At 56.8% G+C, this 16,103-nt stretch overlaps 1 protein-coding gene and 1 long non-coding RNA gene across 3 annotated transcripts; one reads left to right on the top strand and one right to left on the bottom strand.

The window, feature by feature from the left end:
* Positions 1-43: 43 nt before the first annotated feature.
* Positions 44-2,067, top strand: LOC128626662 (uncharacterized). Its single transcript, XR_008390682.1, has 3 exons — positions 44-309; positions 526-807; positions 927-2,067. It is a non-coding gene; the product is annotated as an uncharacterized LOC128626662 (long non-coding RNA).
* A 2,276-nt stretch (positions 2,068-4,343) lies between these two features.
* Positions 4,344-15,893, bottom strand: FNDC10 (fibronectin type III domain containing 10). Of its 2 annotated transcripts, XM_053660368.1 has the most exons (3): positions 15,807-15,842; positions 13,223-13,314; positions 4,344-6,974 (listed from the first exon to the last, which is right to left on the bottom strand). In XM_053660368.1, exon 3 carries the CDS (start codon positions 6,363-6,365, stop codon positions 5,658-5,660), a length of 708 nt encoding a protein of 235 aa, XP_053516343.1. In that variant the 5' UTR covers positions 6,366-6,974; positions 13,223-13,314; positions 15,807-15,842; the 3' UTR covers positions 4,344-5,657. The 2 variants fall into 2 exon arrangements, with proteins under 2 accessions (XP_053516343.1, XP_037002899.1); XM_037147004.2 differs by lacking the exon at positions 13,223-13,314 and having other exon boundaries at positions 15,807-15,893.
* Positions 15,894-16,103: the final 210 nt, after the last annotated feature.

Raw genomic sequence — 16,103 nt, 5'->3', positions numbered from 1 at the left:
TCACGAAGGCCGCGCCGTCGTCGCTGGGAGTGACGCCACTCACGCTCAAATAGGCGTGGCCATCAGCTGAAGGTAATCCGGCGATTCTCTGCGCGGAACTCAGGGGGTGCGGGGTTCTTGGTCCTGCCGCCGGAGCCATCGCGCTCGCCGAGACGCGCTCTGTGCGCACCCTCGGCCGGTCCCGGGGCGCCACCATGTCTCCGCTGCCCGCACCTCTCCGGGAGCGACGCCCCTGCCGCCGCCCGCCGGCCGTGCCGCGCTCGCGCAGGCGTCCGCCATCGCCCTCCCGCGGAAACCGTGCAGAACTAGGTGAGTACAGGCGTGCGTGGAGAGAGGGTTAGAGAGGAAGCGTAGATGAAGGACTGTGGCCACGTTTATGACTGAGAGGTTAACCCAGACAGGGCGTGTGGGAGGAGCTCTCACACCCGTGTCACCCGGGAGCCCTGCAGGGTCGGCTCTGGGGTCCCGACCGACCACCTCGGGGACGAATGCCCCCACCCTTAACGTCCTCTTCGCTCTCTCCAGTACTTTCTCCATTTTTCCCCGGCCGGAAACCCGCATGGCTGGCCTTGGCATCACCTTCCGGATCGCGGTCTGCCTTTACCCTAAATGAATGCTTTTTGCTGCGTGGACACTGACTTTTTTACTACGTCCGGCATATTTGCGGCTCATCACAGAGAAGACCCCCAGGGCTCCGGGGCTGGTGAGCAAACAGGTGTGACGCCCACGGAGCTATCCCAGTTTCCTGTTTTTCTCCATGGCTCGGGAGCTAAAGGGTGGTTTTCTCCTGGACCTGATCTTCTGCAGGTTTGTTCTGAGGTTTTTTGGTCTTTATTATGAATCTATTCAGGGTTTTGGGGGGTTTCTTTTCTCTGTTAACAGGTTTTGTTTGGGCTCTTGTTTGACACTTTGGCTTGACCCCCTAGGGGATCAGGGTGTTTCTTGGTGCCAGCCCATTGGTGCCAGCAGTGGCCTTTCAGACTGTTTGGAACCAGAAGTCCCACGGAAGCCATCATTCAGATACCAGGTGGGGAGGAGGGACTCCTCCAAGGTGTGACCTCTGCCTGACCCTGGAGCCGGAGCAGTCCGAAGGGACATTGTTGGCTTTAAACTGCCCCAGAGGGAGTCAGCCAGCACCCCTCCGCTGCCTCGGGCTGCGCTGCTGGTGCAGGACCAGTCCGTCCGGGGGTGTGACCACTCTGTCCTGCCCTACCTAGTCATCCAGCACCTGCGGAGTGGATCCAGTGTCCACTGGCCTTGCTGCCACGCCACCCAGAGGGCCGCCGAGTGTGAGACTTTCCCTTAGTAAGTTTTTCTGGTTCTCGGACACCGTGGCAGCCTCTGTGGGCGTCTCAGCACCTTGGCCTTTCCCTGGTGCTGAGTCCGAGCTCACAGAACCCAGGCTCCCTCCGGAGCTGCCACTCTCCCCAGAACCAGCTGTTCCGCCGACCTTCTGTGACCTGGCTATCCTAAAGCGACAGGTTCCCTGACATGGGCCAGCATGGAGCCTGTTGGGTGCTTGAGCTGTTTTAGATGGTCTGTGCCCTCACTGTGGAGAAAATCTAGAAAATGGGGTCTTGCCCTGGCTGGCGTAGCTCAGTGGATTGAGCGCGGGCCTGCGAACCAGAGTATCGCGGTTCGATTCCCAGTCAGGGCACATGCCTGGGTTGCAGGCCAGTTCCCCACAGAGTATGCATGAGAGGCAACCATACATTGATATTTCTCTCCCATTCTTTCTCCTTCCCTTCCCCTCTCTCGAAAATAAATAAATAAAATAAAATAAAAAGAAAATGGGGTCTCAGTTGTTTGAACATTTTCAGGGCACACCTCCTACGGGGACCCTGGCTGAACGTGTGGTTAAAAACCTCAGTGCCGCTTCCACCGGTGTGGCTCAGTGGGTCGAGTGCCCTCCTGCTTCAACTCCTGGTCAGGGCACATCTCACGCCTGGGTGGTGGGCCAGGTCGCTGGGTGGGTGTGTGCCATAGGCAACCAGCTGATGTTTTTCTCCCTCTTCCTCCCTCCCTTCCCCTCTCTTTAAAAATAAATAAAATCTCAAAACAAACTAAAAAACTATGGTTCCTTTCTGGCCGCTGGCTCAGTTGGTAAGAGCGCCCAGATACACCAAGGTTGCGGGTTTGATCCCCGTTCAGGGCACATATTAGGAGCAACCAATGAATGCAAAAAAAAGGGGGAGGAATGAGAAATTGGTGTTCCCCCCCAACCCTCATTCCTCCCCCTCTCTCTCTAAAATCAATTTAAAATTTTTTCTAAATAAATAAAATGAAAAGCACATTCACTCATGTGCGTTCTTAACTAAATGTGACCAAAAGTAATTTAGGCTGCCAACAGCCGTGTTCCTCGGGGCAGGGCAGGGACCTCAAAAGAGGACGGCTCCCTCGGAGCTGCTGTGTCCCCTGACCTTGCACCCAGGATGGGGGCTGCGGGGATTTACAGTGTGAGAAACCATCTTTATTTTTACCTTTTGCCCCGAGGCAAGAAGAGAGTGCACAGTGAAGAAGGGCGTACACACATCAGTTAAGCTGAGGTCTGAAAGAATGAAACAGGCAGCCGAGAACGTGCAGCTTAAGTAAAAACCCCGCCTCCCAGGCTGACTGGTCAGGGAAGGTGCACAGGAGCAGACGTGTGGACACAGGCTGCTGTGCCCGGTCTCTACCTGGCGAAGAGTCAGGGCCCAGGAAGAGCTGCAGACACGGGTGCCTTCCGAACCCGCACTGGGGGAGGGGTGGCCGCACGTGATGAAGCTGCACTGACCATTTTGCACTCAGAAGCCATCATTGGGAGTTTCGAGAGGCCGCCAGCTGAGCCCCAGCGGGGGCTAGGGTATGGGCTGGCGGCGCGGGCGGCAGACCTGTGAACTAGGTCCTACTGCTTACAGATGAGGAAGCTGAGGCAACGAAAGGCGCTGTGGCCTTCAGTGTTTCCAGTCCCCGCCAGTTATTTCTACTTCTGTCAAAAACAGCTTCATATCTTCAGGTGCCAGTGACACAGGCAAAACCTGCACCACAAACAAGGCATCTGGACCCACCTCCAGGGCACAGGGAAGCCCTGATCCCGGGAGAGCAGCCTGTTAGCCCACACAGTTTGAGGGGGGGGGGGCTGCAGAAGAGTGGAGGCCGCCATCAGAGGGGCACAAGGGGACCGGGAGGCTCCTACAGGAGGTGGGTGTGGAGGGGTCTGGACAAGGTGCCCTTGGTCTTTCAGGTATGCCAGAGGGGCTAGGAAGGGAAGGAGCCTGGGTGTCCCTTGCACCCCTGGAAGAATGATAAGGCCACCTGGGGAGGAAGACTGGGGGGTGACCTGAAAGCAGCAGAACTGCTTGGCCAGCCACCAGGTGCAGGCTGGACTCCAGGCCTCTGAGGAGTCCTGAAACCGCACCTCTGGGGAAGGCTGTGGGTCAGGGCAACGAGCCCCTTCGTCGGCTCACAGGCCAGGTCTCTGGCCCTAGCTGGTATGAGCTGATGCCCAAAACTGGGGCCTGAGATCAGGAGAGTGGGGAGGAGGGCCGGAGAGCAGGTCCCAGAACCATGAGGCCCCAGCTCTGGAACCCAGGAGCCCCCCGCAGCTGGAGGGCGGGCCATGGAGCCTCAGGGGTTTCCTACAGGCCTTCCTGCGCCGCGTGGGAGACGGTGCGGCATCCTGCATAGGTGGGTCAGAGGCTCTCTGCCTTCCGGCTGGGAGTGGAACCCAGCCCACTCATCCCCCGACTGCTGCTCCTGCCCCCTCCACCCAAGGATGAGCCACCCCGGAGCCTGCCCTCCTTTCCTGCTAGTTTTGCTCCTCAGGGTCACGGCAGCACCAGGACCTCAAGGACAGACCAGATGGTGGAGGGCCTATCCGGAGGGTGGGTGGTGAGCTAGTGCATGTCACACAGGAGCCCCAGGGCTACTGGCTGTCCCTGCCCCCACCCCAACTCCAGGAGGGAGCACTGCAGGAGGGAGCAGGGTCAGGAAGGGCCCCTTTCTGGAAACACCTAATTATTGCTGGTCATCACAGTTCAAGCAGGTCACCCTGAGACCCTGCTATTCCCAACTGCAGCAAATGCTGCGCCCACCCCAACACCCTGCCTGCACTGTGGGCCCAGGAGATGATTTCCCAAGTCGGTGGGTGGGCAGGCCCACAGTGGGACAGCCTGCCTAGCCCTCGGCCAAAAGCTGTAAGGTCAGGAGACCTGGGGCTGGCCACACCTGACCAGGTAAAGACCCAGGGCCAGCCACTGGGCTGCCGCTCCTGGAGCTTGAAGGAGCTGGGGAGAAAGGGGCTCAGCTCGCCCCCACCCTGCACCCTTGTCCCACCTCCCAAATAAGCACACAAGGCAGTGGTCTTGGTCTAAGGACAATGGACATTGTAGACACTGGCACCAGGCTCACACGTGAGCGGCGCCACGCCAGGGGTGAGCAGAGCGGAGACGGAGGGAGTGGGCATTGCGAGGGTACCAGCCAGGGCCCAGGGTTGCTGGTGGTAGCTAGGGTGAGGGTGACAGGGTTTAGCCACAGTGACTCCAGAAATGCCAGGTCCAGGGCCGTCACAGTCAGGGGCTGGCTCATGGAGAGTGAGCCCTGGGTGTCGCGGGTGGTCAGTACAGGAAGCAGCCTCAGCCAGGGTGCTCAGGTCCACCTGGAGAGGAGCAGGGCTGGCCTTCTGTCCACAGTGGGTATGTGGGCAGTGGCCTTGCCAGCGGATCCTGGGCTCCCGGTCCCCAGCACAGGGCAGGAAAGGGGGATGTTGTCGGTTGTGCTGTGGATGAAACCTGGGATCTAGACCACGGGGCAAGGCTGCCCTCTGCCACCAGGCTCCCTCTTCCTAGCCACCTGCCCCCACTCATCACAGCACGTCCTCATCAGGGGCAGCACTGCAAAGTGAAAAGGGGGGAGGGCACCCAGCCCTGAACTACCAGCTTCCCCGTGGTCGGAGAGCACTCACCCCCGGAGCAGCTGGGTGCCAGGCCCCGCCTGCTGAACTGCACGTGGAGCCCAGCTCGTCAGTCACCCTGCAGGGACACACTATGGGACGCTGTTTACAGAGGCTCCTGCAAAGCTTGAAGGGGGGTCCCCAGGAGGACTCTAGTCGGGGCAACACACAGCCCGCCAATCTCGGGGACACCAGGGGACAAGATGGCTGGCTTCTGCAGTGGGCCCAAGACACTAAGGCACAAAGCTAACCTAAGCCCACTGGGGTGAGGTGGAAAGACAAGCTCCAAGGGGACCTTGGGCCAGCAAAGCGCACAGTGACCAAGCAATGAGGACAGGTCGGTTCTTCCCACTTGGCACAGATTGCAGCTGCGGGGGACGGGGGATGGGGATTGGGGGGGCGGTGCTAACGGCTCTCACTAGAAGGGGTTCCATGTCCTGAGGGCCCCTGTACAGGCTTCTAGGAAGCAGGAAGAGTCCTGGATGCAGCGGGCACCCCCGCTCAGGCCCAGGGGGCAGTTCCAAACTGGGTTCTGGGAATCAGATGCCAGGCAGGCAAAGTCGTTGGATAACTCCTGGCCCTGGCGAGGGCGGGCCGGTGCCCTCTCCATCTCCAGCAGGCCCTGCGTGTCGATCCCGAGGGAGCAGGAACCAGGCAGCAAGAGTGGGCCTGGGCCTCCCTGGCATTTGTCGGTAGACAGAGCCCCGGCGGGCGGCCACCTTCAGCTTCAGGGCTGCCGGCGCAGGCCCGGGCGCCCGAAGGCGGGGTGCATGAGGTTCTCCGTGATGTAGGCCACGAGCAGGCAGATGACCACGAGCATGACGCAGATGGAGCCGCCCACCGCCGTCATGGCCACAACGATCTCTCGCATGCCGGCCGGCTCCGCAGCAAACTCCACGCATTCGGTGGGCCCGGAGGGCTCCGGGGGGCCGGCGGCGGCGTGCTCGGTGTGCAGAGGCAGCAGCTGCAGGCACAAACGGTAGCGCACGCCGTCGTGCACGTCGGGCAGCAGGTAGTCCCGGCAGGAGGCGCCGAGCAGCACGCGCTCGCACGGGAAGCGAGTGTAGGCACCTCGCCACGAACAGTTGAGCGCGAAGGCGCGCACGCGGAGCGCCTGGGCAGGGGGCAGGCGCCACTGCAGCAGCACGCTGCGGTTGCGCAGGACGCTGGCGCGTAGCAAGTGGCCGGCAGAAGCGTGCACTGCGCAGCCGGGCGCCTGGCAGCTGAAGCCGCGCGCGGGGCTGCGGAAGCACAGGCGCCCGCCGCCCGCCTCCGGGCCCTCAGACAGCACCTTGTAGGGGCACCAAGGCGCGTCAGCCCCCGGCTCCCAGCCTGGCGGCGTCGGGGCGCCCGCGGCGCAGGGGGGCGGCGCGCAGGCGGCCAGCAGCAGAAGCAGTAAGAGCAGCAGCGGCGACGGCGGCGGCAGAATGCGCATCCTGCAGCTGGGCCGGGCGCGGACTCACGAGCGCACGGGCGAGGGCGGAGGGTCACGCGGACCACGCCGCCGCCGCCACCACCGCCGCTCCCCGTGCTCGCCCGGCGCACCGCGCCCTCTGCTGCCGCCCGCTCCGACCCGCCCCCGCGCTCGGTGCGCGCTCGGACCCAGCGTGGCGGCGGAGGCGGGGCCGCCCCACGCTCCGCCCCCCTTAACCCTTGCTGGGCCGCGGCTTGTGGACCCCGGGAGGGTGGATCTCAGGCGAGAAGAGGCAAGGGGCAGTGAACCCAAGCCCCTGGCGGGGGCCACCTGGGCCTCCCAACCTCTGTCCTCGGCTGCACGCGAGTGTTGGCTCTGCGCAGGTCCCCCTGGGCCTCCGTTTCTGGCCGTATCAGCTCACTTCTGATCCCCGCTCCCCTCCTTGGCCCCACCAGGCTTTCTGAGGCTTTCCCGTGGGCTGTGGCGGGCAGTGGTCCCGGGGGCAACTCCGCGATTTCCTTAGGCCATGCCGTCGAGGACGTGATACTTCTGGACGTGGAGGGGAGGCAGCGTCCTGGGACTTGCAAAACCTCTGGTCACGCTGGTCCACCCCAGACACAAGGTGGGGACCTAAAGTAAGGGTCCTGTCAGCGAGGAGGCGGGGAGGGAAGCCTCCCTTAGCCCCCAGGGCTTCTGTCCTTCCCCAGCTGGATGGCGCAGACCAGGAAGGGGCTCGAATGATGAGGCTTCCTTGGGTGAAAATTTTTTTCATTCTTCACACAAAATAGACAGCTACAGGGCAGACCACCCTCTGCTCTCGTTAATCCCCAGGGTAGGCCTCCCGAAGGCCCCGGAAGTGGGTCAAGGCTGGACAAAGAACCCCCCTTCCCCACAAGTCCACCTTCTCCCACACTTGTCTTCAGGATGGGCCCAAGACCCTTGCCGCTCAATCCCATTTCCACCTGGATCCTCTAGCCCTCCAGGACCAGAGGACAGCTGGCCAGGCCTGCCCGATCTAAGTGAACATGAAGCAGGAGCACCTTCCGTTCAGGGAGCAGGGTCTGGCTGAACGGTGGCTCTGAGTCCTGGGAGTGGTCACTGGCCACTGTGCTGTGTACCCGGGGCTCCCTGGAGGCTGTTCTCCCCTCAGGGAGGGACTCGGTGGGTTGCAGTGCTCAGGAGATACTGGTCCCCAGCTCTGGACAGCCATGGAGCACCCCACCCCCACCCCCAGCCTCACCAGTTCCTGGCCATCCCCCAAAATTCAGGTCTCCACCAGATCTCAAGGCCTCTGGCAGAACCCGAAGCCAAGGGCCAGAGGCCCCCACTCCAGCCCAGCACAACTCATTACCTGGCCTGGAGGGCCCTGACCCCAACACCAGGCCTCTGCAGCTCGTTGGGACCCTGAGCAGGGTCTCCAGGCCTCTGCACCGTGTAACTTGGGGGTAAAGGTTTGGGGAGGGGCTTTCCCTGGCTCCCCCTTTCCCCTCAGGAACAGAGGCCCCTGGGCCCCTGCCCCAGCTCCGTGGGGGACTCGGGGGTTCCACCAGAGAAACAAAGTGATGGTGAGGAACCCCCACTGCCCCCTGGAGCACAGGCCAACCTGCTCACACCCGGTCCAGCGGCAGGAGCCCAGTGGTGAGCAGAGCGAGGCTGTGCGTGTGAGGGGAGGCTCTCCGTGCCTTCGACATGCACGTGGAAGCCATGTGGCGGCACCCGATGAGTGGACAGCCTTTGCTTTCCAAGTTTTGATATCACAAACTTTGCGACAAAGGTGCCTTATCACAGTCACTGGGATCAGGATCCTGGGCGCTAAAGTAGAGGGCGACCGCCACCTGCTGGCCCCATGGGGCACTGCCGCGCGGGCCGCAGCCTGGGCGTCGGCAGCCGTCTGTGTGAAGTTCCACTTTAAAACCTTTTCTGTCCTTTTTGTACCCGATTGGCTCGCTGTCTCAGCCTTTGTTCTGTAAGTTGAGAACAGTCTTTCGAGTTTCTGGCCTCAGGCTTTGCCTGCACTGGTTCTGCCAGGCGACAGCTCTGTACTTGGTGCTTTGCCAATCCTGGGTTTGGGGTCGTGTTTGGGAAGTCTTCCCAGTCCTGAAGCTAAAAACGGATCATCCTTCGGGTTCCCGGTACTTACATGGTTTTATTTATTCCGCATCTATTTTTGGTCAACTCCAAACGTTCCTGTTTAGGGCCCAAGGCTGGGACTCAGCTCCGTTACTCCCCAGGGGCCTGTGAGGTGGCCTGTACCTCACAGGCTTGGCACACAAGGTCCCTGCTCTGTCCCCACTGTTTCCATTGTTCGGACCTGAATATGCTTTACCGTCTGGTAGGGTGAGCGCTCCATTACTTCCATCGTTCAGGTGCCAGAGACACATTTCCAGCGCAGGTGGGTGAGACTCAAGCCTGAGCAGAGCCCTGGCTAGCAGCCTGAACTCTCACCCCTCCCGTGGGACGGGGTCACGTGTCCAGGCCCGGACTGCCCAGTGCTTTTCCACAGCAGGGCGTGGCAGCCTGGCCCTGACCCTGACTGGGCACGTGCCTCAGCTCTGCGTGGACTGCGAAGCAGTTGGTAAATTGGGAGTGATGACCTGGTGCCACCTGGCCCGTCCAGCTAAGGACACCCATGAGAACACAAGTGTCCAGGACACTTTTCAGTGCCCAGCAAGCACTGGAAAATGGTCCTGGTGTCAATGCGACTGCAAGCTGAAAAGAGGGGCATTAACTGAAACTCTGCACTCTGCGGGGTGTGGCACCCAGGCCCCCTTCCCGTTGCTGCTTCCAGAAGGACGCCTGTGCATCCTGGGAGGATTAAAAGGGGTCCCAGAAGAAACATTCACCAGTGTGCCCAAGACCACTCTGCAGTGGCCTAGGGGTACCCAGCCCTGCCCAGGTGAGCAGAGCATCTGCCCAGCTGTTAGGGGCGGGGACTGCCACTGTTCCCAACATCCATTCATCCATTATTTGAATGACTTCACCAGTCATACCTGGTCATGTGGCCTGGCACGTACCAGCTTCCATTACAGCTGCATGAGCCAAGTCCTGGCCAATGGCATGTCAGTGGTATGGCACCTCCCTCCCCGCTCTCTCTGGAGGAGCCAGCCCTGGGCCATCCGGTACCAAAGAGAAGACCCATCCTCGGCCTTCGTAAGCCCCTTTTATTCAAAGCTTTCCTGACACTCTTGGAGGGGCGTGACCCTACCTACCCCCGAGTGTCACTCTGAGATACAAACGGGAAAAGATGGCTCATCAGACATTTAAAAAGATCTTTCAAAAAAAAAAAAAGATCTTTCAACAGGAAATGGAGAGACGGAAGCAAATGGAGAAGAGGAATCTGGATGAGAGTGCAGAAAGCAGAGAGGCTTTTAAAAATCTATAATTAAACTGAACTGAGAAAAATTGTACCTGTGAAAACCATTATGAAAAAAAGCCCTGGCTGGTGTAGCTCAGTGGATTGAGCGCGGGCCTGCAAACCAAAGGATCATGGTTTGATTCCCAGTCGGGGCACGTGCCTGGATTTCGGGTCAGTTTCCAGCAGGGGATGCAGAAAAGGCAACCATACATTGATATTCTCTCCTTCTCCTCTAAAGATAAATAAACATCTTTAAAAAAACCTTAGAAAGGAATAAGAAATAAACATGAACTCAAAAAGACACAATAGATGAAAGCCACGGTGTGTTTTCACACCTCCCAGCAATGAGCAATTCTCCAGCTTTCAGTGGCCGGGGACCGCTGTCCTACACCTTAGTAAAAAGTTTTGTAAAACAAAAATGAACTGAAGAGCTAAACAGGTGTCAGGGTCCACGTGAAAATAATTTAACATCTGAAAGAGACTGGCATGCTCATAGCTCGTGGTATGAAATATAAACAGAAAAATACACAGAAACCCTATTAACTTGCAGCAGCACTTGGAAAACGTATACCTATTTACAGACTTTAATGCTGTGGCTCAGTGGACTGAGTGCTGGCCTGCAAACCGAAATGTTGCCAGTTCTGTTCTCAGTCAGGGCACAGGTCTGGGTTGCGGATTGGTCCCCAGGTGGGGGCATGCGAGAGGCAACCTATCAATGTCTCTCTCGTGCATTGATGTTTCTTTCCCTTTCTCCCTCCCTTCCATTCTCTATAAAAATAATTTTTTAAAAAAAGATGGGTTCATCTATACAGGATGTCTCTCTGAGACAAGCCCTTAAACTTCAGTGTTTTGAGCATCCTGGCATTCTTGGCACGTCACTCCTCAGTGCCTGAAAGGGAGGTGTCTTGAGCCTTATGCTCAGGACTCACCGCTAGGGCTTGCATAGTGTCACCAATCTGTCTACCTGGACCGGGCTTGGGGCAGGAGGAGTGGCCCAGCCATCCCACGAGCCATCTTGCTTTTGCCTTCCCTGCTCTTCCTATCTGAGCTCCACCTGCCCCAAGCTAATCTTTGCTCTCAACCTGCTGCTCCCTATTGCAATTCTTTTCAAATTTACTGTATTTTTTTTCCATTACCATTTAGTCCCCTTACAAGCCTTCGTCATTTTGCTGAAGTAACTTCCACGCCCAGCTTTGACTGTTGGGGGTGTGCTCCTACAGGGCGGGGCCTCTTACCTCCCGGGAGGAGGGGCAGCAGAGCAGGACCCGAACTGCAGCTGCTCCACTCCCAGGGCTGCAGATGGGCCTGCAGGGCCGGCTGGCGCTCCCTGCCACCCCCACCCCATGCTCTTTTTCGGCTCTGACACGGGTGTCATTTCTTTGCAGATCTGTCCTTTCCAGCAGCCACAGCACCAGCTGCTTCGCCTGCTTCTGATCGCAACGAACTCGCCCGGGTCACTTTTTGTGACCTTTTATTAGTTGCTTTCCTTCCACTTCCATTGGTCTGTTCTGTAACAGTTTTAACTTTAAAATACTTAGTGGTTTTTGAGGAAGACACAGACACAGTTTGGCTCGTTTATTTACGCGCTGCTTGGTTGCTTCTTGCATGTGCTCTGCAGCAGGAATGAACCTGCAGCCTCGGCCCAGGGAACCTGCTGTTCTCAGAGCAGCAATCCCACCTCACCGGCGTCGGGGGGCTCTCACCCGCTCCTTCCTGCCCCCTTAACAGCTTCCTCGTCCAAAACTACCGGGTGCTGTGAAGGCCGCCAGCCAGTAGCAAATGTGGCAGCCGGGAGAATTTCAGTCACGAGCATTTTGTCAGCAACGCCATTTGCTTCTCTCCTTCAGCCGCCTAGGGCGATGGCCTTCCAGTGACCTTTCCACTGTGGGCAGCTGTCAACAGCTGGTCACTGGCCTCAATTCAATGTCAACAGGAACCCCCAAGTTGGGACGCACTGAGCTCCGCGGTAACACAGCGCGCCTGTGAGAACACTGCCGTGATGGCGGAGCTTGGAGAACAAACCCCATCCTTCAGCGGAAAATGCACTCCGGTGAGCAGGCCCGAAGCTGGCTTATATAGACGGCAGGCCCTGCCCACTGGCCCCTGATTGGCCACTACAGATCTGCTCTGATTGGTCAGAGATGAGCAGCTGTGATTGGTTGGGGACAGCCTCAGTCCTATTGGTTGAAATAGGATTCCAAGATCACTTCTAAACCGACTACTCAGAGACTAGACGCAGTGTAGGCAGGTCGGTGCAGGTGCCAAGGCTTCTCCACCACGAGCCGGTTGTGTGAGAAGCACCTGTGCAGAAATGGCTGCTGCTTGGCCACCGGGAGCCCTTCTTATTTCTCATGGCCCCACATCTTCTCAGGTCTTCATTTTCTTCATCTCTGTCAAATGTACTTCTTCAGCGTAGTTGAGTTGTTCTTTTTCAGATAATTGTGAACGTTGTATGTAGTTCCGTTGTTTGCTGGCCTGAAGCTTCTCTTTGGTCAGTACACGCTAGAGACAGTGCAGCCAGCCAGTCACCCTGGATCCTGTTGGCAATGGAATGACTTGCATCCCTTATTGCTCATTCAGGGGCCACTGTCCTGCTGACCCCACATCCAGACTTTCTACCTCAGTGGCTCACCTTCTGCATAACATTTAGGACGACTCTGACTGCAGCTTGGAATTGCAGCAGCGCAGTTACTTACATCCCACTGTTCCAGTGCCCCGCTGTCTCCACCTTTCCCATCAAACAATTTCAATGCTTCTGCATCTTCACAGACAAGATCCAGTTTAACTAAATCCTGACACCATCTACCCAGAAGGTAGCGTCAGATCCCACAGGGTAGGTAAGGGTTCAAGTCCTCTAAGACTGACTTCAGACTCCATCGCAATGCCAGGTGGTTATCTGTACTTCTGATCAACTGGACATAAATTGAAGGTTTCTATAACCCCATCCTTAGATCTGACTGATTTGACAGAGCTGCTCACAGAGCTCGGGAAGTTTATTTAAGGGATCACCAGTGTATTATGATAGGACATAACTCAGGAACAGCCAGATGGAAGGGGTGCACAGGGCCAGCTGTAGGGAAAGGGTCATGCGATGCTCTTCCCAAAACTGCATGTGCTCACCCACGCATCTTTTTCATTTGTTTGAAGGAGGCTTCATTAATTACATAGGCACAACTGACTAAATCATTAGCCATTGGTGATTGAACTAAATCTCCAGCCCCTCCCCTCCCCTGCAGCTCAGAGGGTGAGACAGAATTCCAATCCTCTAATTACATGGTTCCTCTGGCTACCAGCGCCCACCCCTAGGGGCTTTTCAAAAACAACCATATTTATACCAACTGTGGTTAAAAGAGGCTTGTTATGAATATCAAAATAAGCTTTAAGACTCTTAGGAAAAGCAAGAATTTTTGGAGCTCAGTTCAGGAAACTGGCCAATGACCAAATACATATATTTCTTACTATAAATCAAGTATCACAGAGCTTAAACCAACAAAAGATGGAAGGTAAATTTAAGGATACCTACCAGAAAAAGGTAAACAATAGGATTAGTCCAAGAAGTCCATCAGAATCTCAGTAGAGCCCTGGCTGGCGTGGCTCAGTAGACTGAGCGCTGGCCTGCGAACCAAAGGGTCGCAGGTTCAATTCCCAGTCAGGGCACATGCCTGAGTGGCAGGCCAGGTCCCCAGTAGGGGGTATGTGAGAAGTAACCACACATTGATGTTTCTCTTCCTCTCTCCTTCCCTTCTCCTCTCTCTAAAATTTTTAAAAAGATTTTATTTATCTATCTTTAGAGGGGAAGGGAAGGAGAGAGGGAAATATCAATGCATGGTTGCCTCTTGTGTGTCCCCTGCTGGGAATTGGCCTGCAACCCAGGCATGTACCCTGACTGGGAATCGAACCACGATTGTGTGGTTCGCAGGCCTGCGCTCAATCCACTGAGCTCCACCAGCCAGGGCTAAAAATTTTTTTATTTTAAATTTTATGTATTTGTCTTCAGAGGGGAAGGCAAGGAGAGAGCGAGAGAAACATCAATGTATGGTTGCCTTTCATGTGTCCCCTGCTGGGAATTGGCCTGCAGGGAACCTGCCTGCAACCCAGGCATGTGCCCTGACTGGGAATCGAACCGCAATTGTCTGGTTCGCAGGCCCGCGCTCAATCCACTGAGCTACACCAGCCAGGTCCAACTGCCCACCACTGGGAAGGTCAGTGCTCGAGAGGCAGCTGATGTAAGGGAAGAGGTTTTATTCAGGGGCTGGCCACCTAGAAGGCGAAGACTCATTGCAAAGCCCATCTCCCGCTTCACTGCAGGCAGGGGGCTTACAAGGAGCAGGAAGGACAAGGAGAGTAAAGAGGTCATGGGGAGAGCTTGTGCCAGTGCTGCAGCGTCCTTGCTGGTCCCAATGTGGGCCTTTAACGTCCCCACCCTAGGACCACTTGGTGCCAGCCAGAGTCCTGCAGGTGGGCAACCTGTGTCAGCCAAAGTTGTGGTCAAGACCAGGTTTGTACTAGCAGGAAATGGAACCGCTGGCACTTGCAATGTGCTTACAAAGAAACTGTCAGTGTGTGAGTTCTTTTTATTAGTTTGTTAGGACATTTTATTCTAATTCCATTTCATGGTAAGTCAGAGTAGCATAAAGTTTTTATTCCCTGTTACAGTATATCATGTGACAGACGACACTGAGGTTGAAGAGAAGATGCTAAATGCTTTCACAGGGAACAGATCATGCACAAATCATCAGAAATTAGAATGGCATCGGAGTCTTCAACTGCAGCCTTGGGAGCTGCCTCTCACAACAAAAAAAAATTATGACTTCAAAGTCCTTGAAGGGAAAGTTATTTCCAACCTAGAATTCTATACCCTGCCAAACTATCAATCAGAGTGAGAGCAGAATAAACACATTTCAGACACAGACCCTTCCCTGGAAGCTACTAGAGGGCTGACTCTGGCAAAATGAGACAGTAAATTAAGAAGCGGGCACAGTACAGACCCCCCGAAGCAGGGGCTCCATTACAGGAAAAAAGCATAGATCCACACGGCTGACCACCCAGAAAAGCTCAAGATGACAGCTGTGCAGGGGCTTTGAAAGCAATCAGTCTGGACAAGAACAGGGAGCCAGAGGGCTCTGGCACAGAGATCCCCAGGATTAGAGTGTCTGGGCCTCCGGAAACTGTTACCGATATGCTTGTGGCAAAGATGTTAGAGCCTTGGGGGAAAACTGGCTATGGGACAGTAAACTCTAGGAATAAGAAAACTATTAAGTAAAAAAAAAAAAAAAAAAAAAACCCGGGTGAGTATTAAGAGAAAAAAAGAAAATATTGTGCAAGAATAGAGGCATGGTTTTTTTTGCAATAACAGGAAGCAGCCAGCAGTCCTGGAAACGCACCCGGGAAGTTGATGTAATCCTAATGGTTAGGGAAGTCTTGTGGCCATTCGGTGGGGAGGGGAGGAGGGGAGGAGGGGAAGGGGTTGTTTGGAAACCCAAGTTCTCACTAACGTTATCTGGAAGTCCACAGAAATGCCTAAATACATAGACAACTAGCAGCCTCTGGTCTAGCAACAAGGAGGTTCCTGTCACAGGAAAAGCTGCAAGTTTCAAGTTTTTGCCTCCGTGGAATGCACAAAGGACGGTGATTTTTACTCTGTCCCCCGTTCTGCGCGAATTAAAGCCGTGTACTGCCGTTACTTTGACTTTAAAACAAATTACATCAGAAGAGTTGGCTCCAACCACACCTCGTCTCTCCTTCCCCGAGGCCAAGCCAACGTCGCTGCGGACAGATGCCCAGGTCCCCGCAGCCTCCGTCTCCCCGGTAACGGATCGCGTCTCCAAACCCAGGAGCGCCACGTAGGATCTGGAGATGGCGACGCGCCTGGCACACTTACGCACTTCCGGAGCAGGCCCCGGAGGGGCCAGGTCCCCAGTCCGCGCGCTGCCTGGATTGGATACTTGGGCTCCGGCCTCCTGGAGCCGAATTTCGTCCCGGTGCGTGTCCGGCCCGCAGTAACCCGGGGCGCCAGTGTCCCCGCGCGCACCCGACAAGGAACCCGGTCCCTTCCCCTGCGGCTTCACGCCGCTCGGCCCCTGTCCCCTAAGCGGGGTGATACAAACCATAAGGCTGCCGCAGTCCGCACCCCTCTGAGGACGTGCATCCCACGTCGTCCGACGCAAGCGCGCCTTGCGTCCGCGGCGGCGCAGACACAAGCTGGAGCCCCGGCTCTTCCAGCGGAAGCAGGGCTTCCCATCGTTACGGGGCTCGGGTTCCATCACACGAGTCCTGCCGCGGCACCCCTTACAGCTGTCTGCGTCAGCGCCGCCGCGGGGCCTCCTGGGAGTTGAGGTTCAGGTCCGCCCCCGCTCCAGGCGCTCGCTCGCTGCAGACCACAACTCCCGGCAGGCCTTGCGGAG

The sequence above is a fragment of the Artibeus jamaicensis genome, unplaced genomic scaffold (assembly GCF_021234435.1).
Source record: "Artibeus jamaicensis isolate MK-2021 breed Jamaican fruit bat unplaced genomic scaffold, CSHL_Jam_final scaffold_847, whole genome shotgun sequence".
Taxonomy (NCBI): domain Eukaryota; kingdom Metazoa; phylum Chordata; class Mammalia; order Chiroptera; family Phyllostomidae; genus Artibeus; species Artibeus jamaicensis.
This window is presented reverse-complemented; position numbering and strand designations above follow the sequence as displayed.

Coding starts and splice junctions, on each gene's coding strand:
- FNDC10 (XM_037147004.2), bottom strand. CDS start 6,365: ATGCGCATTCTGCCGCCGCCGTCGCCGCTGCTGCTCTTACTGCTTCTG.